Source organism: Leptosomus discolor, chromosome 1 (genome assembly GCF_034619465.1).
Source record: "Leptosomus discolor isolate bLepDis1 chromosome 1, bLepDis1.hap2, whole genome shotgun sequence".
Classification (NCBI taxonomy): Eukaryota; Metazoa; Chordata; class Aves; order Leptosomiformes; family Leptosomidae; genus Leptosomus; species Leptosomus discolor.
This window is the reverse complement of record NC_141391.1, coordinates 198205015-198218374: the sequence shown is the minus strand read 5'-3', so window position 1 is coordinate 198218374 and position 13360 is coordinate 198205015. Positions and strand designations below refer to the sequence as shown.

Sequence of the window (13360 nt, the reverse complement as noted above, 5' to 3'; positions counted from 1 at the left end):
CGCGCGGCCGGCGCTGCCGTCGCTGAGGCGGGCTCGGTGCCGCGCCGGGGCGGCCGCGCTCCCTCTGCCCGGGGCTGCCCGCGCCCTCGCCATGGGGCCCGGCCCCGCGCCTCGCCCGCGCCGGGCGCCGCTGGCCGTGGCGCTCTGCGCCGCCCTGTTGATGCTGCCGCCCGCCCTCGGCGCTGTCGAGCGGCGCCGCCTGGCGTGCTCCACCTGCCGGGGCATCGTGGACAGGTTCAACCAGGTGGGCGGCGGGGCCGCGGGGAGGCCGGCGGCGGCGGGCGGCCTCGCTGTGGGGCGGGGGGTGGCAGGTGGGAGCTCCCCGGCGAGGAGCCGACCGCGGGGTCCCGCCGGGCGGCCTGAGGGGGGGCGGTGGCGGCGGGTGCGCAGGGAGGCCGGGCCCGGCGGAAGGCCGGCGGCAGCGGCCGGCGCCGTGCGGCTCTGCGGCCCCCGGGGCTCCCCGGCGCTCCGCCTCGCGGCCCCTGAAGCCCGTCGGCCGGGAACGCTCCCGCCGGGTGCCCCGTCCGTGACGTGTCTGGTCCAGCTGGCACGCGGCGGAGCAGGGTGCAGCCCTTCGGTCGGTAGGGTGCGGAGCGGCTCCAGCTCTGCTGCCGGGGGTGCTTCGGCGCTGGAGTGCGAGAAGCCCGGCTGTGCTGGCCGGAGCGTGCCCGGCTCCTTGGGGAGTGCCGGTGGGAAACGTCATCCCCTGAAATTCCGTGTGTGCTACGGGCATCCCTGCCTTGTGGCACAGTAAGTTCGACGTAAGCAGCAAGGAGTTGCTTCGGCCTGTGGCGTACTTCATGCTCCTGTAGGCACACTGACGGTTGTGGGCTCGGTAGATTTAACTGCGGAGGGGTTTTGCAAGGTGTGATTCGATAGGCATTGGCTGTGGCTTGGAAGTTGTGCTGATGGCGATCAGTTATCCTGTTGTGTGGTTAAGTTACAATATGGTGAAGATTGGGCTGAGTGCTGTCATAAACCAAATGAAGCTGAGGTCCTGTTCAACTGATTAACAAAGTTCCTGAGCACTTAAAGAAGGGCATAAAGTTCCACACACATATGTTATTTGATGTAAATGAAGACTGTAACAAGGCTGCGTTTATGAAAATTGAGTCATGTTATGTTATAACCAGCACTTTTTCATTTTTCATGTTGTCACTAGCTGTTTCCTTCGCTTAGCAATTTGATCAGCAGCTTCAGAGCTTTCTTGAAGTTTCTGCATGTCATTTTTCACAATTTTCATACAAGTATTTACTATTGCCCTTAATTTTTGTTAGAAACCCTATGTAACTTACATTGGTTTGGAACTTTTAATTTGTAGGGTTTAGCAGATACAGCTAAAAAGAACTTTGGTGGTGGAAACACTGCTTGGGAAGAGAAGACGCTGTCGAAGTATGAATCCAGGTAAGTTGTCTCACTGCTTCTTATTTGGCTACGTTTCATGGCTGCTGTGCGTGACTTCACCACACTGGTGTTTGTCTGGAACGTAAATATTGAGTGTTGCAGCTAAAGTTTCGCGTGTCCGAGACTTAAATTCTTATTGATTAAAATGGAACATTACATTGTAAAGTAAAGACTGAAACCCCTTATTAATGCCTTTATTTGTCTTGTTTCTGAAAACAACAAAGTTAGTATCGTCATTCATCATAGTAGGCTTTTTCTATTTACCCATTAAAGTCCTAAAATAATGATCTAAATAGTGGTCAGTAGTTAATTGATAGTCATAAAAGGTGTGGAGTACTGCAATGCGTGTTTTAGAGTTAAAGCAGTTTCTCCTCCCTAAAGTTGTCACTGTTTCAGTGCCAAACAGAAAACTAGAAGAGGTGCAGATTACTGTACTCTTTCATATATAAGTTTGATTATTGAGCAAAGTGATCCGGTATCTTTTACCCAAATTTCAAATTCACTTTTTAATCTTAGTTGGAGCATTGACATGTAAGGGTGGGATTTCTGAACCTCGGTTATTGTGAGCTTTTGGGGCTTGTATCCAATACTACCAATACCTGAAATTTATTGTTGAACTTCAGAGAAAGATACTGCACTCAAAACTTTCTGGGAAGCTGAAAATCTATCAAACCTACAATCTGCAGACATAGTAAATGCAAGCAAGCCAAAGTGATTCTTGTGGTCATTTTAATTTTTTTGGTTGAAGTAATTCGTTCTTTATTCTGATATTTGCTTTTTTTCCAACTATTTCAGAACACACATAAGCTGGTGAAGTATTCTAGGCTGAAGTCTGGCTTCTCTGCAATGTGTTGAATGGTATCAAATGTTTAATTTTAACTTAAGATTTTCCTTCTCTGCGTGTAGTGAAATTCGTCTTGTAGAGATCATAGAGAATCTGTGCGACAGTAGTAACTTTGAATGTAACAACATGGTAGAAGAGCATGAAGAACATATAGAGAAATGGTGGTTCAAACTGTAAGTATCGAATTTTTTTATGGACATCTTTGTGTGGATAAGTTATTGAAGAGGATGGACTACTAAATTTCATGCCTGAACGAGAGTATGAGTAATTCTTCTTTGTCCTTCAAGAGTTGCCATTGGGTACAGCTGGGTTCAGGCTGACTTCTAATAGCATGTGCTGCTGTACTGTGTTCTTTCTAATTTGCAGTTCTGGAAGTGTTGCACCACCAGTTTGTTGAGGCAAACTAACATTGGAAAACTTTGAGGTTTATTACCTTTTCTGTTTTCCTTTGTCATGAAACAAGGGACTCTCTGTTTTTTGTGGATTTTTTCCCCTGAAACATTATTTTGTTCTGGAAATTAAAAAAATAGCTGATACTAATAAATCTAGAAGTTGGATTTCTTAAGGATGGTAGTGTAGCAGCTGACTTTTAGATCTGCCTTCTAAGCTAGCCTGTGATTTCAGTTGTAACTCAGCTTTTCATGTACCATTATAAGGTATAATTAGTGCAAGGATGTCGTTGTAGCATTTAAATCTAAGATATATTTTTTTTAATTCTAAATCATGTTTCTTCTAAGGGTATTATTTTTTAACTACTTTAAACTTTCAGCACTCCCAATCAGCTAGACTTCAACAGGATGAACTGCCATTATAACGTTTCATAACTGGATAAGGGTTTTTGATAACCCACTTTGCACTTAATGACTGCTTTATTGCTTTATCCTTTTACCTAACTATACAGGATTGTGTATATGTTACCATGCCGATTGAAGGGAATGGAATAGCATAGTGTAGCCTATTTCAGTTGGAAGGGACCTGTGACAATCCTCTAGTCCGACTACCTGACCACTTCAGGACTAGCTAAAAGTCAAAGCATGTTATTAAGGGCGTTGTCCAAATGCCTCTCAAGTGACAGGCTTGGGGCATCAGCCACCTCTCTAGGAAGCCTGTTCCAGTACTTGACCACCCTCTTGGGAAAGAAATGCTTCCTAATCTTTGGTCTAAACCTCCCTGACACAGCTTTGAACTGTTCCTATGTGTCGTATGGGGATACCGGGGAGAAGAGATCAGCACTTCCCTCTCCTCTTACCTTCCTCGGGAAGCTGCAGAGAGCGATGAGGTCACCCCTCAGCCTCCTTTTCTCCAAACTAGAAAAGCCTGGAGTCCTTAGCTGCTCCTCATAGGATGTGCCTTTCAGAAAGGCGACCTGTGCAACCCAGAGTCTTAAATTTGCAGAACTGAAAGAATTGGGTCTTAAACTAGACAAAGTAGACTTTCTAAAATAACAAAACCATTTATAAAATATGTTATTTTTTGGAAAGCTTCTGTATTTAGTAGATCTTCTGAGTGCAATTCTGTCCTTTAACCTGCGATACCCAAATGTCATTCAGTTTCTGTGGTAGTTTCCGAAGACAGTTACTTTGTCCGTGAATACCTTGGATCTTTTTTCACAAGTTGTTACGTTGCATGTGGTACTTGGTAAAATTTACTTTTCAGGACCTGAGACTTGGAATCAATATGGTCAGACATAAGAGTTTAGAAAGAGAAGTTGTACCCGCCTCAGGAGTTGCTGAAGACTTGTCAGGTTACAGAACATCTAAGCCTCTCCTTTACTACAGTCTTTGAGACTTCAGTGTCAGCGCAATACTGAGATCTGTGAATTGTCATTCAGAACTGTAGGAGTCCTCGCGCTTGCTTGCAAAATAATATCTAGTGATTTCATTGTTAATTGGGGGTGTATACTAGTGCTGGAGTAGCATGTAACTAACTTATTAATATTTTAAAAAATCCTTCTAAAATAATACTTGATTCGTGCTAAAAAAGAGGAGACATTTAATGGACTCCCTATTGTCAAGTAGGCAATAATCTGAGCAAGTGTTAGTATTTGTCCTAGTTTATCTTCTGCACAGTTGAGATAAAGACACAGCAATTATCTTTAAGAGGAAGACATAAGACTGTCTAAATTTTATATAAAACTTCCCTAAAATGTTAAAAACAAAAAAAAGGGGCATTGTGTGTGTACCAAGATGATTTGATTCTATTGGTTGCTCTTACTTCACATTTTTCATAAATATAATCCTTAAAATTTGATTAGTCTGTTAATAATATTGCAGTTTAAAACATAAATTCATCTCAAGTTGGAGGACTTCTAGAAATTGGTTCCTGAAGTAAGATCGTATTCAGAACAGAAAAAACAGGTTTCCAATCTGTCACGTGCAATAGATTTCTGCACTGTGTTGTGCAGGTTCAGTTGTGCAAGCTGGCTTTTAAAGAGTCTTTGTTCTTTTTATTGATGAATGAATGTCTTTCATATACAGAAAGAAGAAGTATCCTGATCTGTTTAAGTGGTTTTGTATAGAAACAATAGAAGTTTGCTGCCCTGCTGGAACTTACGGACCAGATTGTCTTGGTAATTTTTCTTTTGAAAAATACAGTAGCAGATACATTCTTGTAACCTGTTTGTTTCAGTCTTTTATAATACGGACAAATACATGAATTATGGTATTTTGCGTGAGACATCAGCTGCTGTGTAGTATATACCTGCCTGCTGCCTGGTAGTTAAGTAGCTGCCTTGTGAGGATCCTGCCCGAAGAAAAGTCTTCTGGGCATGGAGTAATGTACAAAGCTGTCAGAATCCATCTGATCTGATGCTCGCATCCACACCTGACCCATGCTTAAAGGCTGTCTGTGACATCAAGTCTGTTGTTTAGGTGGCCTTTCAGAAGCTACGTAGGCAGTGGTCCTTGACCAGTTTCAAGAGTAAAACGGCCAAAACGCTGTTGGAGATTAAATGAAGAAATTCACAACTAAGGATTAGTTAAAAAGGCAAGGGAAGAAATTTGATAAAAGTAAGTGGGAGACAATTGGATGAAAGTAAGGTCTTTGATGCAAAAGTAATAAAGGAGGTATTTTGGCCTCTGAAGTTTGTATGATTTATAAATCTCTAAAACCTCACACCTTGTTAGAGGTAAGCTTTGGCCTCTTATATTGTTAAAAGTTAAGTGCCAATTCCCAGCATTGATCTAAATGATTGCTAGTAGGTTTTTCCAACTGCAGTATAAGCGTTCTCAGAAATTCAAAATAAATAAAGATACCAGCTTTAGCCAGGAAACTGGGGAAATAGATACAATTCTAAGCCGTGGTCTTTACCTCAAATGAAATTTATAACTGAGCTTTCCTGGAGATTGTTTTGAGTTCCTCTTATACTTGAACATATTACCGAGCATTCCTTGTTGCAAGCCTTTTGGTTGCTTTCAAGGGAAAGAAGATTTTGGAAATTACACCCCGGTTTAGTGTGACTAATTTTTAATATTTTTTTTTTTTACATTTTACTGTCTATGAAGAAGGAGGGACTTCAGATGCTTGTGGCTGAGAATAGGAAGTTATTTCCTTTAACATTTGATTTAAAAGTATTTTTCATCCTTTTTAGCTTGTCGTGGTGGATCAGAAAGACCTTGCCATGGAAATGGCCACTGTGATGGTGATGGAACCCGCAGTGGAGATGGCTCGTGTAGCTGTAACAAGGAGTATACAGGAGATTTTTGTTTGGACTGTTCTAATGGTTACTTCAGTACCTTGAGAAATGAGACTCATTCTGTTTGTACAGGTAATGAATTCTTCGACACGTGCTTAGAGCTTTGTCGTCTTCGGTATTTGTAACCAAAACTAGAGACAATTTGAACTGACAAGCGTAAAACCAGAAAGAGTTACAGTTTGGTTACTCAGCCTTAACTGTAAATGACATGTCAGTCAGTTTGGTGAAATTCTAAGGTTTTGTTAAGTCATCTTTGCAGACTGCCCTTGATTTACTTTTTTCTTTTTTTTTTTTTTTGGCTTTAAATTAAGAAGCAGAATTCATCTATGTCATGAGGGAGGTGGGAGGGAAGAGCAAACTTTGCCCACCCCCAAAGTACTGTATGAAATTCTTGAGCTAAAATTGCTGCGTAGTGGATTACTTTGAAAGCTAGATTTTCTTCATGTGTCAGATAAGTACATTACTGGAATAAATGGAGATGGAAATAGCTGATCTGTATTGTAGACTACATAGATTCCAGTTAAGTATGTCTAAGCTTAATTCTAAAACAAAGTCAGGTTGTAGGAATAACCTTTTTTCAGTTGGTCAGATTTTCGTATGGTTTTACATCTTAAATGAGATTCTGCAGCAACTAAATACTGACCCTGGGGTCTGATAAGATTGTTTTTCAACACGATCTATGCTGGTTTTTTAATCTGACTGTGTAGTAATTCCCTCTGTATGATTTGTTTTGTATTGCAATATGTAACATGTATATGTTATACATTGCTTGTTGTACATGCATGTAATGTGTATATATATAATGTGTATATACAACTGGATTTCTGGTATGTTTCCTTGTGAAGTTCTTCAGACTAGTATCACTTCACACATGGCTCTCATAGCTAGTTGCAAATGAAGTAGTCTGAGGATTCATTAGGTGGGAGTGCTGAATCCAGTATTTAAACTCTTGTCCCAGCTCTGAGCAGCTGAGCAAAACTTACATTCCTGGTCTCGTCTTCCCAAATATTTTGGAAATTGGACCTGCCACTTCTGGTCACTAGAATTTCATGACACTGTTTTATGTGATGCCGATGGCTGTAATTGCCACGTTTGGCTTCCTGGTGTTTTTTGGGTTTTGTTTTTGTTGTTCTTGTTTGTTTTGGGTTTGTTTGGGTTTTTTTGTAGGATAGAGCTGCATTTTTGTAAATAATACCTCCGTAAAGTCAAGACTTAATGTTGTGAATGGGAGGGTCAAGCTGCTAAAGTATGAGAGCTTTCAGTGAATCCTGAACAAGGTTTTCTTTGAGAATTTGTGTGCCCAAACTTGTCTTGGAATCTCTCAACAAAGCTGAGATTGTCATTTTCTCCTATCTTAGCCTGCCACGCTGCCTGTAAAACTTGTACTGGTTCAAGTAACAAGGACTGCCAAGACTGTAAAGAAGGCTGGATTAAAAATGAAGAAGCAGCTTGTGTCGGTGAGTAGTGCTTGGTAGACACAAGGTTTGTAGCAACGTTGGCTAGTGAGATTAGATGGCGTATCCCATCAAGCTTTATTGTATTTTATGGGAATGTTCTGCCAGTTTAGATTTCTATAGTTTGTAGTCTCCCTCTTCCTAACTTGTTTCATGTTGCAGGAAGGCAGTATTTCCTCCCCACTGATCGCCTGGTGATTTTAGTTGTCTTTATCAAACTGTTGACCGTGTATCTTTTTAGTTTAGTGGAACACAGATAGCAAGTGGGAGGTTCCTTTTAAGACATGTTTCTTTGTGTTTGTTTGAATGCTAAACAGTGCCGTGCTGTTGATTTGAACCGTTTTGTCAACTACTGGAAGATTCCTATCAGCTTATCTACATGTTTTGTAGTAATTACACAACTGAATTCACATTACTGTATGTTTATAAATGCTCAACCCTAATAGAGTTCAAACATTTCACTAAAGCCAGGCATACCAACTTTTCCTATTACTGGAGAGAAATATTGGGAGGCACGAAGCTCAGTGCTTGCATTAATCTCTTGCCTGTTTCTAGCTTAGCAGCTCTCTTGGTTTATGAGGAGATATGTATGAAACACTTAAGGAAAAACCCAAATACTAAAAATACTCGCAATGCAGGAATGCACTAGGAGGAGACTAACACCTTCTATTGTACTGGTTGAATTTGGCCAGTTAAAGACCCTTAACATAATGTCTGGAAACAGCATCTTAGAAATTACGTGCACAGTTCTTTTAAAAAGTGCTAATGAGAACTAGGATTTGAATTGCAGCTCCTGCGATACCTGCTTAGGCAACTGTTGAATGCTCCGAGAGCGTTTTTAAGATGTTCCAGTATTGTCTTCTGTACGGCTATTTTTTTTCCAAATAATCATTACAACTGATCAAGTATAAATTAATTGAGTAATCAATAGGAATGATGTCCACAGCAACAAGATGAGATAGACAGCAAGGAGACTGAAATAACCTTTCTCTGTCCAAATTTTTTTAGTTGTGAGTACTGTTGTGCCATTTCTTTGAAGTCACAAGACTGACGTGTTTTAACTTCCCAGGTAGAACTGGTTTTCAGCTTGACTGGTCCTAACCATAACTCTGCTTTGTGGGGAAAACTAAGTGGTGTGTTTGTGTAATTTTTTTAATACTTTAAGAAGTTCCATAGCGAGGTAATAAAGGAGCAGAGAAATTGACAGTATACCAGAAGAGTAGTTGGTCTGCTTATTTGTTATGCTATTTGCATAAAAAGTATAAATGCATCTGAAACACTGACTCGAAAATGACAAGGATGGCAGGTATTCTGGAAGTTTTATTTAATTTGAGCTCTAGAATTTCTGGTATGTCTATTATCGTCATCACAAAACATTGTCTGAAGATCAGTTATGATTTGTTAATGTAAGTTTAAGCTGAACAAAACAGTGTATGCTACCATGTTGCTTTTATGTCTAACATGTTGCATATCTGATCCTGAACTCATTGTACAATTGCTTTCAATGCAGTCAGTTTAAGTTTATAGCTTCTATGCACCAGTTCTTAAAAGATCTCAAAGCATAGCATTCAAGTATTAGTCTGGCTATTTTATAATGACTGCTATTTCAGGTAACTTGTCACTCTTTATCTTTCAGACTTAGATGAGTGTGCTGCTTCTCCTTGCAAAGATCACCAGTATTGTTTGAACACAGATGGATCTTTCTCATGCAAAGGTTTCTTTTTAATCTGCTGTTGTGCTTTTATCATCTAGAATACTAATCTAATGCTAGAGGTAATGTTAGAAAGGGTGTGATAGCAGGCATTTAGTACAATGTGATCTGGTCCTAACTGGGCATGGGGAGGATGAGGCTTTAGACCTATTGTGTGAGGAAAGCAAGAGATTTCTTGTTATTTCCACTCTGCTCTTGTAAGACTCCACCTGGAGTATTGTGGTCAGCTCTGGGGCCCCCAGCATAAGAAAGACATGGAGCTGCTTGAGCAGGTCCAGAGGAAGACCATGATGATTATCAGGGGGCTGGAGCACCTCCCCTAGGAGAACAGGCTGAGAGACTTGGGATTGTTCAGCCTGGAGAAGAGAAGGCTCTGGGGAGACCTTCTAGCAGCCTTCCAGTGCTTAAAGGGGGCCAACAGGAAAGGTGGGGAGGGACTCTTGATCAGGGGGTGTAGTGATAGGAGAAGGGGTAACAGTTTCAAACAGAAAGAGGCGAGGTTTAGATTAGATGTTAGGAAGAAATTCTTTACTGTGAGGGTGGTGAGACACTGGAACTGGTTGCCCAGAGAAGCTGTGGCTGCCCCCTCCCTGGCAGTGTTCAAGGCCAGGTTGGATGTGGCTTGGAGCAAACTGGTGTAGTGGGAGGTGTCCCTGCCCATGGCAGGGGGGCTGGAACTGGATGATCTTTAAGGTCCCTTCCAACCAAAACCATTTTCTGGTTCTATGATTTCTTGTGTGGATAAACTGACTAACCTTAAGGATGGTACTTTAAATCTCAGATATATGAATTTTTAAAATATTTTGTCTTTAGCATGTGATGCCAGCTGCATAGGTTGCACAGGAGAAGGTTCTGACAAATGTAAGACCTGCGCATCTGGGTACATGAAGGAAGATGAGAAGTGTACAGGTTGGTGGATTCGGTAGTATGTGGTAGAACACCAGTTGGCTCGCCCTTGTTAGCCATGCTGAGGACCTGTTAAGTACATTCCTGTTTGTCTGCTTCGGTTTTCAAGCCTATCGAAATAAACCTGGCTGTTCTGGTATTAGCAGCAAAGACTTTCTCTATAACTTCCTTTGTATTGTTGAGCTAATATGTATGACAAGGCTTAAAGGTGAAACACTCCTACAAAAGAAACAAAGTATTTTATACAGGTTCAGGAAACAAATACGTGAGTCTCTTGTCAGTTATCTACCACTTCATTAGAAGTGTGCATCTGTATTCATTTTCTAACAGAAAGGCAGGATCGGATTTTGTTGGATTTTGTTGTCTTTCTGTTAATCTGTTAATGTATGAGTTCAAATTATATTAATTCATAGTGAATTATAAAGTGAAATGGTAGTAAAAAGTGAAAACAGAGTTTCTCTGGGGTAGAGCAGGAGGTACACACAATCTTAAGTAGCTGTTAACTATGATGATGTAGTATTTATAGGCTCCCTTCCCTTTGCTTGTACTGTGATGGAATCAACAGAAAATGACTATGGGAAACCTTGAGGAGGTTAAGACTGGTGCTCTTGCTTAATTCCCCACATAAGGCCTTGCAAAACATAAAAAACCCAGTACTATCTGAATAAATTTGAAACACAGTCTAAATCATGAAGAAGCAGAACAGATTATTTTAACAGAAGTTAAATCTGTTGTAGTGGCATTCTGCTCCTCAGTGGTTTTTATATTTGAATAGAATTTTGTTTATATGACTGAGCACAAGAAACTTTTATAACAAAATAATGGCAGTGAACTCTTTCTTTCCCTATGCTATCTCTAGATATAGATGAATGTAACCTTCCTGAAGAGGTCTGCGTGAAAGAGAATCAAGACTGTGTTAATACTTCAGGTAGTTACAAGTGTGTATGTTCAGAAGGCTTTGAAGATAAGGATGGAACATGTGTCCAAACTGTAAAACCAGGCAAGTGGCTTTTCAATGGCAGATTTGTAAAAAATAGGCTATATCAACAACTTGGAGGTGTATTTGTTTAAGGGTCTAGTCACTTGTAAACTCTTCTGCACAATTTCTCATCTTCCTGTTGTCTGTGTCAAGTAGTTTGTGGTAGAGGCCACATTCTGGCTTGCATGTTTTCTTGCTTAATGACAGTGGATTTTTTTAAAAGCATCCTATTCTTGTGTTGTTTTTTTTCTTTTTTTTGCTTAACTCAAGGTTGTGTTTGTAAGTCACGAAGTGTCTGGCTTCATTGCATAAAATGGATTAGCAAATTACTGCTATCAAAAAAAGGAGGAGCAACCTCCATACTTTCTCCCTTTGTCTTTGATTATAATGACTTAAGGGTTTATTTGATTATTTGCAAGCTGCTTCAACTTGCTGAAATCTCAGAAAATTAAGCAGAATTGTTTTTGCTGGATAAGCGAGCTGAAATTGTTTATATTGAGATCACAAAAGTGACAGAGCTGCTGTGAAGGTGAATATGGAGAAGACTCCATCTTTCAGTAATAGGGAACTATTTAGCTTGGCTTCAACTATACCTTCAGTCAAGAAATTCAAGTGTAATTTGTTCTAGGATTTATGACACATTACGGACAGAATTATGTTCTTTAGTGTTTCATTACTCCGTCTAGGCTTTTTTTACAGTTCCAAAGTGAAAGACAGGATCATTTTGCAATAAAGGTTGTAGGAGAATAGATGAGAGAGATTCAATTTCATACCTTTATTTTTCTCCTATTTCTTAGCTGGTTTGGTGTGTCTGTGTGTGTGTCCAGGACTGCTTTTTCATCTTGTACTAGCAAGTTGTAAAGATCTATGTAGTATTGCTACTCAAGGCCATTCAGTTCAGACCTTATGCTGTCAGTACTCACTGTTACTAGTCCTTTAAAATCAGTTATGTACTTTTCCTGTGCAGACACTCGGGTTATCAGTTACTATGTTTTTAATGTGGCGTGACATTTTATGTGAATAAAACCCAAATGAAATGTTGACAAGTTGGCTTATTTTTTTTTCTTAGATGAATGCTTTTGTCAAGATAATAAAATTGCTCTGCTTTTTTAAAGGCTGTTTTAACACCTGAATGAGCAGTTTGCACTACAGAAAATAATTCTGAGTAACACTTGCTTTTTGTCTTCAAATACCAGAATTTCTTCTGACTGGTCATGTGGAAAGGAGAAAGTTCACTGTCAATAGCTAGGAAGAAAAAATTTTAAAAAAGCTTAGAATAGAAATAGCTATGCTGTTTCTTTTTCTTCCTCTAACAGTATTGTACCAGTTTATTTGAAAGGTTTTGTTTGCATCTAGTTAGAAAAAAAAAATTATAAGGTTACATTAGGAGGATGGTGCAAGTAGCTCTTCTATCTGGCTTTATTGCTTTACTGGTCTTGATAAATATGTTGATTTGGGCCTCTCTAAAAAAAATTCCTAATGTCAAAAATTGTATAATTAATAGTACACTTGTATTCTAATTCTGATACTTAATTTCACAGGAGAGGAAGTAGAGAGTGAAACAACTGAGCCTTCACCTACTGGACATGATGACTTATGATCTGCATTCAGAACCAAAAGACATTCCTATCTAAAGTTTTAAATTATTGGACTAAGCCTCCGCTAGCTGACATACTGTGGAAATGGTATTAAATATGCAGGTTGCCATTAAGATTTTTTTTAATGGTGATAAACAGCTCTTTGAGCTGCATTTCTTTATTCTTAAATGCCACTTTTTATATAATTGTTCAAGAGCAAGACTCTAGATGGGTTAGTATAAAATTTGAATTAACATAACATTGTACCCAGCAATTGTAAAGAATTTGCAGGTTTCTCATTCTAGTGCCTACTGAAAACTATCATCATTTGGAGGGACTCTAGTTGCACTTCATAATCAAGAAAAATTTAGACTGAGGTTTGGTGTTTCTTGACATGAGAAATATTTCTGTAACTGAAATACAGCTTTTTGGAAACTGTCAAAGGGAATCTCTTTGGGGGGCAGGGGAAGCACTGATCCCTTAAACAAAATAGAATGCCTAATACTGCATTCAATAAAAGTTTATTTTGTTGGAGTGTGCCTTAAATTTTTAAGATGTTAATACCTTGCTGTCTTGCCGTGTCTGTTTTTCATTTAGGCACTGAAAAAAAAAAAAGGGGGGGAAAAAAAAAGCCCAATACCCACCCACCCAACCAAAAAAACCCGCAAAACCAAAAGCCCAGAACCTTTTAGACACTGTATTTCAGTTCAGCACTGACTTCTGGCACTCAGTTGCACTATGGGGGGTGGGCAGGTTGGGGGGGAAGAAAAACCCAACAACCCCCCCACACA

The 13360-nt window shown here is 40.1% G+C and overlaps 1 protein-coding gene across 1 annotated transcript; it reads left to right on the top strand.

Annotated features, from left to right (window-relative positions):
* The first annotated feature begins 91 nt into the window (after positions 1-91).
* CRELD2 (CRELD disulfide isomerase 2) lies at positions 92-13026 on the top strand. Its single transcript, XM_086473743.1, has 10 exons — positions 92-244; positions 1322-1404; positions 2311-2421; positions 4726-4817; positions 5838-6014; positions 7301-7399; positions 9033-9110; positions 9921-10016; positions 10873-11013; positions 12534-13026. The coding sequence occupies exons 1-10, from the start codon at positions 92-94 to the stop codon at positions 12590-12592; spliced, it is 1089 nt and encodes a 362-aa protein (XP_086329869.1). The 3' UTR covers positions 12593-13026.
* The last annotated feature ends 334 nt before the right edge of the window (positions 13027-13360 follow it).

Coding starts and splice junctions, on each gene's coding strand:
- CRELD2 (XM_086473743.1), top strand. CDS start 92: ATGGGGCCCGGCCCCGCGCCTCGCCCGCGCCGGGCGCCGCTGGCCGTG. Junction 6,015..7,300: donor GACTCATTCTGTTTGTACAG/GTAATGAATTCT, acceptor CTCCTATCTTAG/CCTGCCACGCTGCCTGTAAA. Junction 11,014..12,533: donor TGTCCAAACTGTAAAACCAG/GCAAGTGGCTTT, acceptor TTAATTTCACAG/GAGAGGAAGTAGAGAGTGAA.